At 39.2% G+C, this 17565-nt stretch overlaps 2 protein-coding genes across 5 annotated transcripts in view; one reads left to right on the top strand and one right to left on the bottom strand.

Moving 5' to 3' along the window:
• LOC121933646 (gasdermin-A-like) overlaps window positions 1-326 on the top strand; it is a 16180-nt gene extending 15854 nt beyond the window's left edge. The window contains exon 11 of the mRNA XM_042473628.1: window positions 252-326. Coding sequence (XP_042329562.1) covers window positions 252-326 — 75 coding nt within the window. The remainder of the gene's footprint in view (window positions 1-251) is intronic.
• LOC121935031 (gasdermin-A-like) lies at window positions 103-17334 on the bottom strand. Of its 4 annotated transcripts, XM_042476036.1 has the most exons (11): window positions 17054-17324; window positions 16238-16460; window positions 13155-13394; window positions 9601-9778; window positions 7824-7989; window positions 7617-7710; window positions 6138-6176; window positions 5893-5931; window positions 5609-5656; window positions 3377-3403; window positions 109-793 (listed from the first exon to the last, which is right to left on the bottom strand). In XM_042476036.1, exons 3-11 carry the CDS (start codon window positions 13372-13374, stop codon window positions 621-623), a joined length of 984 nt encoding a protein of 327 aa, XP_042331970.1. In that variant the 5' UTR covers window positions 13375-13394; window positions 16238-16460; window positions 17054-17324; the 3' UTR covers window positions 109-620. The 4 variants fall into 4 exon arrangements, with proteins under 4 accessions (XP_042331971.1, XP_042331970.1, XP_042331969.1 ...); XM_042476037.1 differs by lacking the exon at window positions 16238-16460 and having other exon boundaries at window positions 103-793; window positions 7824-7986; window positions 17054-17334; XM_042476035.1 differs by lacking the exon at window positions 16238-16460 and having other exon boundaries at window positions 110-793; window positions 17054-17323.
• Between the last annotated feature and the right edge of the window lie 231 nt (window positions 17335-17565).

Genomic DNA, 17565 nt, shown 5'->3' on the forward strand with positions numbered 1-17565 from the left:
CAATATTTTAACAGAAAATCAGTATATTTTGTGCAGAAAACAATGTGTTTTGTGCCAAAGCATATTGATTTCTACATGAAAATGCCTTGTTTTGTGCAAAAAAGAGGTTTTTTGCAAGTTAAATTTTTGTTCTGAAATGGGGGTGGGGGGACTCATGGAGTTAACCATTCTCTTGGCAGAGTGTTTGGTGTGTCAAGAACCTCTTTTTCATGAAGGAAATTATACATTTTTGGAATATTTTCAAACTGTAGAAAGTTGAATCCATGCATAAAATATCTGTGGAAACGGAGACTGCCTATACTCTTTTTACCCCTACTGTTGAATAAGCACAGCAGAGAGTATTACTGGATGTCCTAAAGATAACTTGGGCTGTGTAACATGTTAGTAAAACTTACATATGACAGCAATTGTGTAATTGTGTAGAAGGGAACTAGACTGGATACTCTCTTTCAACTCTATGGTTCCACAAGAGAATTTTTTAACTTCTATTAATAAAACATGACTCTAATTTTGAACACATTAATGGGAGAGATCCATGGAGACAATATGTCAAAGGATGTGGGAACAGAAGCCCAATGTGCCAGCCTGCACACTCTGATGGAAGCAAATCTTGTGGAAACTCACAATGAGAATATTTTTACCTGGAGCTCTAGCTTTTGTAAGAGATTCCTGTCCCTCATCACAGCCACAAAGCTATTTAGAAATGTGCCACGTAGATTTGCAGATAAAAATGAAAACTGTATGCATTCCCGTTTAACTTCTGACTGTAGGTCTTCATTGTCTCTGAAAACCGCTGTAAACATAGATAAGGAAAGGAGGTTGAGAGAGGTCAGGGATAGATGTGGTGAACCCATTTAAGGAAGAGACAGATCACAGGGCTGAGCTTTTGGATATTATTATTCCATGCTATTGAAAATATTGTATTTATGCCACCATGCAAACTCAACATAAAATGTTCATAGCACACAAGCACTAGGAGGTGTTTCACTGATAATTAAATTCCAGTTTTTACATAGTGTAGAGTCTTTGAAATTCATAATCTCTTTAGGAGTGATGGCTTGACGTGATGTTCGTATTGACTAATTGTACTAAATTGCTAATTATATTGACAAGGTCTCCAAGATGGCATCCTCAGAGGCAACTATGCCTAAGGATACCTCCCTTGGCATATGGTGAGCCTCTTGCCCCTCCTGATTGCTAACTTTGGTGAGAGAGAAAAAACAGACTGTAAACCTGGCATGCTCCAAAGTGAAGGTTAGCTTCCAGTGCCATCTTTCTTTTCAATAATGCTTTCAATTTGCACCATGAACTCTACTTCAATATGGCCTCTCTCCATCTCTTTTTCATATGACTTTAATAACACAAACAAAAACAGTGGCAAGAGTATTATTTATGGGACTGTGATCAGAGCCTATTAAATTTTTGGTGGAACCAATACCTCTACTAGCATAGTTATGCTGCAATAGTGGTGGCAGGTGGGTAGGGTAGCTGGGAGGATGAAAAGCAGGAAATGGCTACTATTCTATACATTCTACAGATTATCTCTGGCTGCTGCCGCATTGCAAATTTAATGCATTTTGGGACTGCTGTAACAGTCATGGCTGCCTCCAGTGGTATCCTGGAATTTGCAGTTTCTTCTGACACCAGAGTCCTCTGACAGAGAAGGCTAAATATCTCACAAAACTACAGATCCCAGAGTTCCATAGCATTGAGACACAGCAGTTAAAGCGCTGTCAAACAGCAGTGCAGATGTAGCCTAGATATCTCTGAGTGTTCTTCAGAGCTAAGACACTATGGGAGAGGGAACTGTGCTTTTACCAACAGGTTATTTCATAAACAGTGCCTTGACTCTGGGGACCACCAAGACCAGGCATTAGGGAAATAGGTGGCCCTGGTAGGAGAGGACTGTTGGGTAGCTGGGGTTGCCTGCCACCATTTGTCATTGCTGCCACTTTCCATTCACACCAGAAGGTCCTTGATATCTCACTTCATGAGCACAGAGAATGCCAAAACCCCTTCACAATGGTCCACTGCGCAAACAGTCTGAGCCTATAGAATCTTGGCTATAAATTCTCCCAGATCAGCATTGATACTGGGAATGCTGACTGGGGAGATTCCTGAAACTATCATCCAGCTCTGATTGTGACCCACTAGTTGAAGACCAGTGAGCAAGGAGATTTTAAATCTGTTAACATATGTAGTTTCTCCCCAGCCATTTGTTACAAGAAGCCAATAGATGGACAAACCCCTGGGGAAGCTTTTAGTTTTGGCTCTAGAAGTCATTTGGTGGTTTTTTTTTTTATCATTGATTAATTGAGTTTGGGCACATCAAGCTTTCTTAATTTTTTAAATTACATTTTATTAGAACTTGTCTTTCAATAAAAACAAATACAAAAATGCATACAAAAACATATCACATCAAATTTTCAAAAAAGAAAGTGTTCAGATATGCTCCCCTTGGTGGAAATGGGCATGATACATACCTCATCTATTACCGGTTATAGTTACAGTATTTGCCAAATATGATGTTGATGACAATATATTTATTTTTCACAAATCTGTCTCTTTCCTCAGAGTAGTGACAATGACAATCATCACTATCATCAACAATATTATGAATGAAGAAGAAAACAAACTTCTAAAAATGAGTAAATATTCACAGAATACTGAAAACAAATTCAAAAGTCTGCCTTAAGACTGAGAGCTCTTCCACATTGCACGACTGTAGCACTTTGATACCACTTTAATTTCCATGGCTCCATCCTATGGAATCCAGAGATCTATAGTTCTGCAAGCTATTTAGGATTCTCAGCCAGAGAGCTCTAGTGGCTTGCCTAACTAGAAATTGTCAGATTTCATGGGATGCAGTCATGACAGTTAAAGTGGTATCAAAATACTATAATTGTATCTTGTGAAAGAGATCTGTCAGTGTAAGACACACTTCAGTCAGTAGTAACTATTGTAATGGGAGTGAGAAGCAGGACTCACTCCATTGAAAAATACAACTATAGAGATTTCTGTTTAAACTACAGCTGTACAGACCTTACAGTTCAGAAATGATGAGGCAAAACCATCTTTGCTCCTGGTGTACAATACACCGTCATTCCCCCCCCCCCCCGCTATCATCCTTGGACTCAAACTGACCACAAAATGTGCCAAGCACCCAAGGACCTCCTCCCAAATTGACTACTAGTGACTAGACATTGGCTTATTTGCCACTTTCAGCTCTTTTAAATTTATCCCATCTCCACCTTAAGCCATTTTAAAAATCCTCACCACCATCATCACTACAACCACCACCACCAAGAGGTCTGATGAAAACGAACTCTGATGTCAAGTAGAAATGCAAGAAAAAAAAGGAGAAAAACAAATTTACCTGCATCAGCATGAAATTGATCTGATTCTGAAATATAAAGTATTGGCAGGATTTTGGGGAAGGGGAAGAAAAAAATGAGAAGAGGTTCAGAAATGAGAAGAAGTTCAAATTACTGTTACGTGTGGCTTCGTTTTCATTTCATTTCCAGCATAACAATGCCTCTGTAGATGGTCTTTATATGCCCATTCTTTTCACATCTTGGCATCTAACACAATACATTTCTGTTTGTTAAGACCTGCAGTACAATCCTAAACAGGTTTATGCAGGAGGCCTCTACTTTCAGTGGGGCTTACACACAAATAAGTGTCCACAGAACTGCAGCCTTGGGTTGCAATTCCAAGCACACGTATTTGGGAGGAAGCATCACTGAACTCAATGGGATTTATATCTGAGAAAACATATTTGGGATTGCACTGCTAGCACACTTGCTACTATTGAAAATACTTTGTCACACAAGTTTTCAAGGTAAAGATTTGCATTCCTGAGAATTAATGCTGTAACTGCCATGGCCTGATGCTATGGAATTCTGGGATTTGTAGTTTTGTGAGCAATTTACCCTTCGGTGTCAGAGAGCTCTGATGCCACTACAAACAATAAATCCCAGGATTCCACAGGATGGCAGTTAAAGCAGTGTGAAACTGCAAGCAGCCATACTTATAAATTTACTCATAAATTGATAAACCACTCTCCCCTAAAGGATGCAGTCTGCACTTTGGAAGTGCTAACAGAAAGCTCCAGATGTAGAGACCGTGGGGTAGGTGCTGGTAAATCGCTGCTAAAACATTGAGGAAGCATGTATGCATGTGTGAAAGCCTGGCCCACTTCCTAAATGTCAGGGAATCAATCGTTCCGGGAGAGGCAGTTTCCTCTGAATGCAAAGTTTCTGTTCAGAGGAAATTGCCTCTCCCCAAACAATTCAGAGACTCTGGAACAGAGCTGACGATTCCCTGACGTTTAGGAAGCGCACCAGGCTTTCAGACATGCACACTTCCTCAATGTTTGTCACTCAATGGTGACATTTAGTTTTTAGATCAAATTAGGCTTTAAAGAGCTGCCTAATATTCTAAGCAGATGCCCCCACAGGGTCCCCTCTGGAAGCCTGGCTTCAGTGATTCCCATCTTTAGGTTAAAGGTTTTTATTTTTTAATAAGTCTTTATTAAATTATTTTAACATATATACAATGTTGCATATGCCCTATTCCTTACTCCCCCTCCCTACTCCCGCACAGCTTGATAGAGTTTAGAATCAATACACTGCTTACAATTAATACCTAACATTCAATATGTGGGCTTTAATTACATTATTGACTTCGTTGTATTCTGTATTCCCTTTAACTTTCTCAAGCAGGATTTCCCAACCCAAATTCCAGGCTTCTACTTTCCTTTCTCCGGTATATTTTAATCTTCTATCTCTAATAATATCAAACAACAGATTATCTGCCAAATACTTATCCATCTTGGTGAAGTTACAATTTTTACTTTCTTTCCATCCTGATGCTATCACAGCCTGTGTTGCTTTTAATATATTCTTTATTGCTTTCTCTTCATTATTCTTCAGTCCCTTATTCTTCAAATTTAAAGTTATACAATTCTCTTTGCTCAAATGAACATCCTTGCCGATGATTTTATTACTCTCTCTTATCTCTCTCTCTTTCTCTCTCTCTTTAGGTTAAAATGAAGTGTGTGGCTACCACACTTCTCAGATGTGGCATCCACATTTTGAAATGCCCTTTGGATTTAAGCAAATATCTACAATGCTGGTTTTGGGCATCTGCTAAAAGACTGACATTGTGGTCTCTCTGATCACACTGAGTTCAAAACCAACACACAATATTCAAATTTAGTGGCCACATCAACAAGGACTATAATTCAAATTCAAAAGATCCCTCTCCTGACTTATATGCCCTCTTATCCCCATTTATGGTTGACAAATCCAGACTTCGTTGGGTTTTTTTTAGGGAAAGTGAACCTTCAATGGCATATCATTTCAATTTTGGATCTTTACAGACCTCATCTGGGATTCACTCCATTGTGGACATTTTCTATAACACATATGCTAAATCTTATTTAACAAACCTATACCCTCAGTCAAGATTCACAAGTGCATAAATTAACTAGTAGGGCCTGAAACATTAGCAGGTTTTTTTTTAATGATGTGCTTTCGACAGAGCAGTGGCACTTCTACTAATCTACAAATGATGTCCAGAAATATTATAAACAAATTTACTAAACTTTGCTTACGAAATGTTCCTCGTTTATCCTCTGTATAGTGGGCAATACCTGAGGAAAATCAAAATGGTTTTCATAAATGGACTGAATATTGCAGTTTATTTCAAGATCATGTTTTGCGAACAAATGTTGTCAACAGCCTTTACATTTGAAAATAACACCAAAGAAACAGAATCAGGTTCCGACCCATTATGCAGTTACATTCTATTAATGTGTGAATGAGGTCAACAAATAAAGTATTAAACAAACTTGCTAAAATTTGCTAAAATTTGCTAAATGTTGCTTACCAAAAGTTCCTCGTTTATCCTCTGCAGAGTGGGCAATATCTGAGAGAAAACAATTTTCATAAATGGAATGAATAAAGCAGTTTATCTGAAGATTAACATTTGTGATACCAATAGCCTTTCAATTTGGAAATGACACCAGGGGAGAATGTCATCCAGAAACAAGTTGTGCCATCTGTGAATGTGTGAATGATGTCCACAAATAAAATATTAAACACATTTGCTAAGCTTTTCTAAACTTTGCTTACCAAAAGTTACTTGCTTATCCTGTGCAGAGTGAGCAATACCTGAGGAAAAATAAAACCATTTTCATAAATCAAACGAATAATGCAGTTTATTTGAAGATTAACATTTGTGAACAAACGATGCCACTAGCCTTTAAATTTGGAAATGACACCAGAGCAGAGTGTCATCCAGATAAGGTTTTGATCCATTATGCAGCTACCTGGGACTGTAGGAAAGTACAAATGATGGGCTGAATTTTGAGTAGACTGTGTGATTTGGTATTTTAGTATAATAGAACATTTTATTAGATTACTGTATATACTTGACTATAACTCGGCCTCATGTATAGGTCAAGGGCAGGTTTGGGGGCCAAAATTATGGATTTATATGACCTGTGGATAAGTCAAAGGTAAAACTTAAGGACATGTAACAAAGGTTGTAAAAAATGAAGCAAAGAAAAATGATGCCAAAGACTTTACAAAATTCTGACAGGCATAACTGTTTGTGCTCACCCTAAAGGCTGGATGGATGAGAGAGTAGAGATAGTTGGTGCGTCTTTTAGGTCCTCTCAGGATGAACAAAACATTTGCCTTTTGCCTCTACTCAGAGAAGGGAGGTGACTCTCTCTCTCTCTCTCTCTCTATATATATATATATATATATATAGTACAGAACTTACATTGACCCATAGATAAGTCGACCCATGTTTTTGGGTCAATTTTTTCACCAAAGTTTCTAGACTTACACATGAGTATATACAGTATCTGCTTTTGCTGTTTTATTTGTGTACAGGGCCAAGGATGTTGATGTCATTATATTCCCCCCTCCTTTGTAACAACTCCCAGGCATTGCTCTCTCCATCCCTAGATGAAAAATGACCACTACTATTAGAGAGTAAGGAATTACTTCAGAGCAGAAAGTAAAAACAGGTGGTTTGAGAAAGGAGGTGTGAACTGGCTCTCAGCATTCTCATTCCAACCACTATATCATATTCATGGTCTCATCAAACCACCACTATCTCCCTCTTTTCTATTTTTGGAAATCATTTCCTCTTGCAGACCACCCTTCCATGCCAAAGACCTGCTGAATTGTCTCCATCTCCCATATATTCCCTAATTTCACACCTTAACTATGTTCCTGACTCTATCCTGTGAACAGTGTGGGAAACTTTTTTGAAGGAGCACATTCAATGATGTCCCATTGGCCATCTTGTATGTGTAAGGTAAGCAGCAATGCTCCCCAACCCCTAATGCAATGAATAAAATGTTACTCGTTGCACAAAAGGAGTAAGCATTTTCTAATTGTTATATTATTTGTCAAAGGGAACACTGTTGTGCCCTCAGGTCCCACCTCAAAGTCCTTTGTTACAGTTTATATTGTTACTTGTAATGAATCAATTCCAAGTTCTGCCCATGCTCAGCATTGTCATAAATGGAAGGAGAGGACACAAGTACTGTATCTCCCTCTGTTAAGAGCTAGGTTGTACATAAAGAAATCTATTACCTGATGATCCCTCTCTTAGTAGTAGTTTCTTGGCTCTGAATGCAATGATGCAAGACTTTGGGATAATAATCGCTTTCTTACTATTTCTGGAACCCTAGAATATCAAAGAAAAACTTGACTCAATTACAAGGAATGAGGTGTCAACATGGCTATTACTTGTTGCTTCTCTCATACTTAGTGACAGGCTGCAAGGAACTCAGATCTGACCTTCAGCTTCATTTTCAGATAGGCTTCATAAAAGATGCTGCCTTCCATTTTGTTGGAATCATCAAACTGTGTCTCTTCCACAGTCACTACTGCCTCAGTCACCACATACAGGTTCTTTTGACACTCTTTTGATTGTTTAATGAACTCATGATCCATGTTGATTCTTCTAAAGCAGAAAAACATGCATCCATTATCCAGTATACAGTACTGTATATGCAAGAGAACAGATTGCAGTAATGTATATAACAGTCGTGAATATAACAGTAGTGTATATAACAATTTAAGTGTCCTTAACTACTACTACTCCTTCTCCTCATTTCAGTTTTACAATCTATCAGATTTTACTGACTGGAGTTCCAGAGCACCAATGATTTGTATTCTGTTCAAGAATCTAGGAATCAATGAGGTATCAATGAGGTGGTATTGTGATCCTGTCTATGCCAATTTCATTCACCTGTTTTGTCTGTCCAGTTGAAAAGGCCCCTGGAGCACCTATCAACACTGGAGCCAAAGGTGCTTAATCTGTTTGTAGGTCTTGATATTTCACAGTCTGTCTGTCTGTCTGTCTGTCTGTCTGTCTGTCTGTCTGTCTATCTATCTATCTATCTATCTATCTGTCTCTCTCCAGCCACAGTTAGTCTGTCATATTATGTTCTAATTGTTTATCTAGCAGGACTTTTACTCCACTATTTACAACACCTTTTTGAGGCTTGGGTTGCCTACCATTTCTTTGCGGTTGGTAAAACATATTTTTTGCACATATTCAAATGTACCATTGCAGCCACTTTATCACGACACTTCTCATAGTCCATCTGTGGATCTTGCTGTATGAATAATAATTATTATTACTTTGAAGGCAACAAATATATCTCTATTTCTTATATTTTCAATGTCTTTGTGGTTTATTCCATGCTGGTGTGGGAGACTTTTAATTACATTCCTTGACACATTTACACTAAGGAGTTCATCGCATGAAGCTACCAAAGCATTACTACAGCAGAATAGTAGTGTCTGGGGCCAAACCTTATCACACAACACCATGTGTGTCCTGTAGCTGCTTTCTCTTCTATCCATTCCTAGAGCATTCCTTTTCTTTAATGGACAAAACCTGTTAATGCCTCCCATTCACACTGGTTTTCCACTATTGATTTATGTATGATAAGTTCCTCCTGCAGCAGTTCCAATATGGTAGTTTTGTGGTGCAAGCAGTAGTCACATGGTGCAAGTGGGTGTATTTATGCTCCCCCTCTTTCCCTCTCCTAATTTTCCCCAAGCAGACTTTTTTCTTTTCCCCCCTAAATTATTATTATTATTATTATTATTATTATTATTATTATTATTTACTTAATGAATTGCTTTGACTGAGCAATTGGGAAAAACAGACTGAAAAGCATGCTGGGAAGGGCACCGGGCAGGAAGACAGAGTTATGAATGCTGGCTTGCAGCAGACAGAGCCCAGGACAACAGCAGCACCATGGCATTTTTGGAAAGCTGTGGAAAAAATGACTGTCCCTAAACCAGTAAGTTTATATTTCTGATACTAACACAGTTGTGGCATCCTAGCAGTCTGGTGTGATAAAGCTTAGGAAAAACCAGATAAAAATAAGCTGACCTTGGAATTGGAAATCAAATCTACTTGACCTTGGGATCAGATCACACCTGAGTGGAAAACTGCTACACGGAATGAAACAGGTACAACATACAGTATACCTGTTACAAGTACAATGATGCAAGATACTGAGTTTGGACAGGGCACAAGATCAATATTCATACTCACGCCTTCTTTGTCATAGCATCAAGGAATGTGGGGGGCACTTTTATCTTTTGCACCTTCGCAGTCCTCACACGAGACACACTGGTAATGCCTTTTATTTCCATGCTGGTATTAAGTCCACCTATGTCTCCTTCCAGTGTTCCATCAACCTGGTCCACAATGGTAACTGGGTCTCTATTATCTGGGAATGAAAATGGATAAAACATGGGAGTGAAAAAGACATTTGTTAAACAAACGTAACGGGACGATCAGAACATCTTTTTAAATGAAGGGCAGGAAAATGGCAAAAGAAATATGAAAGGGTGATGGCTATACCAGTATGGTGTGGTGGTTTGAGTACAAGACTTGTCGGACTCTGGAGATTTGATTCCCAATTCATCTATGGAAACCCACTGGGTTCCCTAGGTGATTCACAAAGACTTAGCCACACACAAAAACCATAATAGGTTTGCCTTATGGTGGTCATAAGGCAGAAACAACTTGAAGGCACACAACCACTATACCAGATCAGATAACAGTAGTACACCAGAGATTTAAGGCATGGTCTTTTGCAGCTCTAAGTGAAGATGCTGGGGACAGAAGCTGAAACTGAACATAACTGGTGAGGAAATGGGAGAGGACCTTCTTGGTTGCTGGCCCTAGCTTTGGAACTCCTTTTCCAGGGAGGCCAAAATGGGTCTCCTTCATCTGTCAGCAGGGAAATACCGTACTTTTTTATTCCAACAGGCTCTGAGAACTGAAAATTTTAAAGAAAGGGTTTTTAAGAGTGTGCAGTGTTGTTTTAATGGTACTATTTTAAAACAGCCTTTTATTTTTCTAATTGTATTATTTAAATTGTTTTAATATTGCTAACAGTTTGATTCCTTTTGAATGTTGAACTTTTGTTTGTTTTTAGTTATATTGTATTCATTTTAATGATAAGCCACCTGAAGCCCACATTTTCGGGAAAAGGCAGAGTACAAATAAATATAACAATAGTAATAGTTGTTGTTGTGTGCATTCAATATAAATCAAGAACAAGGAAACACAAAAGAAAGAGCAAGGAGAAGAAGAAGGTCTTGTTGTCTGCTGGTACAATGATTTATCAAACTGATAGGCACAATTGGCCCTTATGTATCATAGTCCCATCCTTACAGAATACTTTGCCATGGAATATGTGCATTGTTCCCTTCTTGGGTGTTTTTAAGGATTCCTCTAGATGGGGCAAGTGTGTGGGAAGATTGAAGTATTTACTGCTATAGTCCTTGGTTGTATGTGCATGTGTGTATGTGTATTTTTTTTTAATATCCAAATCACATTTTTGACCACTTCTGGCATGAGCTACAACATTTTATTCCCATCCTTATGTGGATTTCTTCTTAATTCTAAGCCATACTGAGATTAAAATATCTCCTATTTTCCTCCTCTCCCTCTTTTAATAAGTTTTGGTGTTATAGTGCTTCAGTGAAATGGCACTTTTGCATTATATGACTACAACGCTAAGGAAATTTTTTTGAAGATAGAGAGAAAGAGAGAAATGCCCTTCAAACCACAGGGCCACTTGAGCACTGAAAATAAGATATATTAAATCAGGGATAGAACATATAATATTTTACATGCAAAAGGTCCCAGGTTCAACCTCTACTATCTTCAAATAGAGCTGGGAAAAATTCCAGCCTGAAGACCCACTGCCCACTAGTGGACAGTGAGATAATACTGAGATGGAAGAGTGACTTGCCTTTGTATAAGGCAGCTTGCTATTAATTTTGCGTCTCTAATAAACAGACAAACACAACTGAAATGAATGTAAATAAGGCTTGGCATCTAACTACATGGTAATAAAATGTTTCCCTGATTAAAATATTTTGGGTTCTTCTATTTCAAAGCAAACTCTGGACCAAATAAAACTGAATCATGTAGCCTGTCCAGGGTTATGCCAAGCCAACTGAGTGTTTCCTGCATGATGTTGCATAATTTGGTGACATTTCTATTTACAGGATCTATTGGGCAAGTCTCCTGCAAGATGTTGCACGATTGATTTTGAAAGATTCATTGGTCAGGCTTCCTACATGATGTTGCATGATTTTGTAATCTCTCTATTTTGCAGGATTTGTTCCAGTCTTCCTAATCACAGGAGGATCAAGGACACTGAACACCTAACCTCCATGTAATGCAAATGTTATGTATCTTGCTCTCAGCCTTATAGGATTTAGCAAGCATTACCCATGCTTTTGAGAGTATATTTTTGAAGACACAAGGATTAGAAACTTGAACTAAATACAGTTGCCCCTCCATTGTCGCAGACTTGAGATCCATGGTCTTGAATATTCATGGAGAGGCGACCTCGCGCTCACAGGCATATACCCCATTCAAACCTATGAGGTTTTAATATTGCCGAGGCTCCGTCTTCCTGGGGGGGGGGGGGAGTCTGGAACAACTCCTCTGCAAAAACGGAGGACCGACTGTATACTTAAAAACACCCAGGAAACTGCATTTTGCACCTTGAGTTCCATTCAGATTTTTCTGGTTCCTGCCAAGCCACTGTGGCATGCATAGAGCTTTATAAAGCATGGATGGGAATTGTATACCACTCAAGATGTTTCTGGACTACAATTCCTAACATTCTTCACCATTGTCTAGGCTGACCAAAAATGTTGGACCTTGTAGTCCAACAACCTGTGGAGAGTTGCATGAGTCCCTCCCCTGCTTTAAAAATGATTTCTCGGAGAATAAGGCTATCAATGTCTACTAGACATGATACTGTATACCACCACCAGCATCAGAGGCAGACTTTCTCTTAATACCAGCTGTTGGAAAATACAAACAGGAGGATGCTGTTGTACTTATATCCTGCTTGTGGACAGGGCCAATGGGAGGTGGTTTGAGTCTTGTCGAAAATATATTTTCCCTTTCCCCAGGAATCCTCTCCAACTAAAAATCTTTACTCAGAAATACTTGGTTCATGGCACAAGTTCACAGGCTGTTGCTCAAAACTGTACATGCCCTGAACGATACATTATGAATGTAATGTAATTAAGAACAGGATATTATTATATTTTAATGTAATTCTATTGCATTGTATGTTACAATATTTATTTATTTATTTATTTAGGTATTTATATCCCGCCCTTCAGCCCTAATGGCTCTATTATATCCTGTTCTTAAAATGTAGTTTGTGTTTCTTAGGTTGATTAGAGTCTATATTAAGTGCCAACTAACAGAATTTTGTATCTCATTTAATGTAGTTGAAATTCACCGATTTTACAATGGATGTCAAAACACAATTGACAAAAAATGATACTGCTGAGAAAGATGAAAACTTATGCACTCCAGGACCCCTTCTCAACTGCCAGGCCCTGATAATTTGTACTGGCTTCTACCCACCCCTTGTTGTCCTTGCTACATATGTAATATGTTCTGCAGTTAAACGCATTATGCAATCAGCTGAAAGAAAACCTTCTCCTTTTGCAAATGAATGAATGAATAAAATGGGGAGGGCACAGAATAGTGAACAAGAAAAGTCTTTGGACTTATCCAACACAACCCTTACGTTCTCATAACTGAACCTTTGAGGTTACCTAGTTTTGCAGCATGGCCTCCAGAAAGAAGCACATCTGTTAGCCGGTATTCAGTTTTCTGAAAACGGCTGTTCTTCCACAGCCAACGTCTTTTCTTCTTCTCGTGAAGTAGGCAAAGAGGCCGATAGTGATCTTGGTCTATAATGCTGCATACTGGGAGCAACTCTTCTTGTGGGTCCAGTAATTTTGCCAAAGATTTGGTTGCATTATGGAATGGCATTTCAGGGGGATAATTTTGAACTAAAAGGGAGAAGCAACAAGAAAGGGAACAACATTATGAACTGCAATGTACTGTGCTACTGGCAGAAGGAGAACTCCCTCTTTTGCAAACAGTAATTCCTTCCTGTCTTGAAACCAGCTTAAGGAAAATAGTTTGCCCTTTCTGCATCTCATAATACAATTATACAATGAATATAATTTTCACCCAAAGGTGGACAAAGGTTCATACAGCCTGATTTAGAAAGACAGGTTTACTGAAAGGTGGCTTCCTGCTGTCCTTTGTAATTGATGTTAATACAGTACTGGCTTCACAGACTTTAGTTGCTGTTGCTATGTGCCTTCAAGGCAATTCTGACTTGTGGTGCCCCTATCAAAACTTAACAGATTTTGAAGTGAATTTTTAATTAGAAGGAACTTTCCAGTTCATCTGTTGTCTTTATTTTCTGACATCCTTCATTAGCCCATCAGCAAAAAGTCACCCATCTTTTCATGATTCTATTCCAATCTGGCAACTATATTTCATCTTCAGTGACACCAGTAATGTCCCTAGGGTTGGTGTCACACGGTGCGGTAACTCATGGTGTCACCCCCCCCCATTGACCTCCTCCTCCCATTTCACACCATACAGAATCCTTAGTAATGCTTTTTTGCACTAATGTCACTCGTAAATCATAATTCCCATATACCACTGAATGTCATTGTAACAGTTGTGAAATAAACAACCAGCAAAATTAAAATTACACCTTCAAATTGCAATACAATATGTACAACTTAAATGTATTTATATATACATAGTGAAGATTTGGTTAAAATGTGCTGTTGTTGAGGAAAAATTGAAAAGAATTTAAAAATTAATTTAAAAATCAATTTCTTAACATTTACATTTAAAAATTTAAATTTTAAATTTTAATTTAAAGAAAACTGGGGCCTCTCTTTTTCCTCCCACTGAGCTTCACCCCACTCCCACCATCTCTTAAAGCATTTTAAATGGAAGCAAGTGAATGCCACAGCCCCTTTCTGCCAAAAGGTAGGTTTCTGAGACAGTGGTGTCACACACAACCTTATAGTGTCACCTGGTGCGGTCTGCACCCTCCACACTCTCCTAGTGACACCACTCAGTAACACATGCATCTCACCCCTGTGGGTTCATCATGGTTGCAAAATTTTCATGGTGTCTGTGAACCAAAGTTTTCCTGAACCAGAGTCTTTGAGCACTAGAAATGGTCAGTTTTTAGGCCTTCAGCTGCTTTTCCCTTGCTTCTGCCACTCCAAGACATGCAAAGAATATACAGTTACCCCTCCTTTTTCATGGGGGATCCATTCCGGACTACAGTACTTCGTGAAAATGGAGTTTTGCATATATTCAAGCCCCACTGGCTTGCATATAGGTTTGTGCATGGAGGGGGGGGCACAGGTGCACGCTGCGGACATGCACCGCATTCATTCTCTCTCCGTTGACCCTCAAGCATAAGCAAGGGATGCGAGTCTAAAGACCACAAGAATGGAAGGAGGACTGTAGTCACATTCATGTTTGTCTGACTCGCTTCCCAGATTCAACTGACTGAAGACAGTGTAAAGAAGAGATTGGAATACAGGCACATCTCAGCTAACAAAGCCTCTGACAAATAAGCGCGTTTTTACCAAGCCTTTTGCTTCAGCCCAGCCTCCCTTTCTCCTCCTTGTCCTCTTTCAAGCTAGAACTTTCTAAAGCAGCATTGGCATGGTTGGAAGCATGTGTGAAGGAGGGTGTGATAATGGGGAACACAGCTGAGGGGATTGTCTCTCCTCCAGGTATACAAAGGGTTATAGAAATGTCAGGTTAAGTTACATTATTCAAGTCAGTGTCATGGGGGGGTCTAACAGGGTCACCAGAGACAATTATGGAATGAGATTACCAGTTGGGGTGACGTGCCAACTTCCAACATGCTTCCCCAAAGAGAGTTACAAAACCTCAGGGTGCCATGTAGCACAGAGAAAGAACAGAGAATAATAAAAGAGATTGAGGATATTAGCATATGGGGCGGAAGGAGGGAAGGGGGCATAATCCTAGCTAAATCATGCAATTGCGTGGAAGAGTTTCAGACGATGACACGTTCATCCAGGACATATCCTGGGAAGAACCAGGAATGCTCTGGCAACAAACCATTCACGGGGAAGTCCTGTGAATGGCTTCTCAATAGTGCGATTGAAGTGCGATTGCGAGAGTGTTAAAGTTAATGCTTCATTCGTGCTATTGTGGAAGCTATCCGCTTTCTTTGCCAGGATTCGTTTTTCAGTGGATTTCAGTCTTCTTTTGAGGTATGGGGCACAATTTTGTTTACACTGAATTAAAACAATGTGGCGAAATAATAAATTGCATTTTGTTGTCTTTTCTTCTATATGGGATGGAAACATAATTTCAAGGCATGCATGCAAAACAGCATATGCGCAAAACGATCAATTCCAATGTACTAACGATTCATTCATGGATGTGTAAGAAACGCGATCATGATATTATATGGTAATGCCACAATAATCACGATTGCATGACTGTGTGAAAATATCAAACGCTATAACACTACTGTTGCATTAGCTTTCATTACCATGAATACTGCTGAATTGGCCCTGGTGTGATAATCTCCTGAGACATCTGTCTCACTGGGGAGGTTGATTACAGGCTGAGCAGGAGTCAGAGTCTCAACTCCCATCAACATTCACCATCCACAAATCCCATAATTCCACAGAATTGAGCCATGGCAGTTAAAGTGGTATCAAACCAGATTATTTCTGTAGTGTGGATGCAGCCTACATCTACTTCCTTATTAGATCTCCATCTGAGGCTTTGCTCTAGTGCAACAACAAAATAGAGGCTCATTCCCACTTACATTTAAGCTGGTTTGCGATTCGCCTTCGTGCTGTGTTGATGAATCAATTCCAAAAGGTCCGTTGTTCCCACTATGAAAGTGGATTTTTTCATTATCCCCTTGTAATCACTTCTTTTTTGGAATGACTGTCATCCCCACTAGTTTGCGCCACTTCAAAATCCATATCAAACATCTGTGCGTCATCAGTGACGTGAGCGGCAGCCCGGGCAGCCCAACTTGGAAACTATATTTCTAAAAAAGGGATAGAAGATTCAATTCATTGGTTTTGCAACTACTTGCCTCACTGATTGCAAGTAGTTGTAAAATCAATTAATCAAATCTTCTATCAATTTTATTTTTTAAAAAAATCATGCATCCAAAAACTGAGCAGGGATGGAAAACACCCCTCTGCAACTAGTCTCTCCCCTCCAGAATGATGTGATTCAGATCTGTCATTCCCACTTGTTGAACACACCACTCCTGAATCGATTCTTTTCAAAACAACAGCCAAAGAACTAGTGTCAGGAAAGAGCGGGTTTTTTTCACATTTGCCTCACTTCATCACGATTGAAACTGGTCACAATAGAATCAGAACTGGTTTCAAATTGTAATGACAGTCATCCAGTATAACCCGACAAGCAATTTGCTTTAAATCATAGTCGGAACACAGGCTATGCTTACCAGAATTCCATAGCACTGAGCCATGGCAGTTAAAGCAGGGTCAAACCAGATTATTTCTGCAGTGCAGAGAAGCTTTCCAGAGGATGGAAAAAGCAAAGCAGCTGCTCGCAGTTGCAACCTTATTTATAACAATAAAGATTTCTAAAGCATTCTTACCTCTCTTGCTCCCAAAGATCTGTCAGATTTGGTTGCTGGGCTTTAGCCAATGGGGCCTAAAAGGGGGTCTTCTCTTCAAGTCTTTGGTAGTTTTCTCAACTCTTCTGTTTCAAAACAGAGCATGAAGAAGGAAATCCGTTCTTGTCGCAACTGGGATTCCTATTCTAGTTGCAACACAATGGCTATCGGTGGAATGTGTCTAGTTTCATTTTCCTTTAAAGGGCTGAAGAGGAAAATTCATCCTCTTTCCAGGAAAAGCATTTCTTTTTTTGGCAGACTTTGAGCCATCCAGTTGTTGCCAAGAGCTCGGGACAGAAAGGTGAATATCTTTGCAATTGCATTGGGAAAGGACATTTCATCAAGTTTTATTCCACTTCTGAGAATCAGTGTGGTGCAATGATTTGGATGCTGGACTCTGGAGACCAGGGTTCAAATCTCACAGGGTGACTTTGGGAAAGTCACACTCTCAACCTCAGATGAAGGCAAAAGCAAAAAAAAACCCCACAAAACAA

This window comes from Sceloporus undulatus, chromosome 6 (assembly GCF_019175285.1).
Source record: "Sceloporus undulatus isolate JIND9_A2432 ecotype Alabama chromosome 6, SceUnd_v1.1, whole genome shotgun sequence".
Lineage (NCBI taxonomy): Eukaryota > Metazoa > Chordata > Lepidosauria > Squamata > Phrynosomatidae > Sceloporus > Sceloporus undulatus.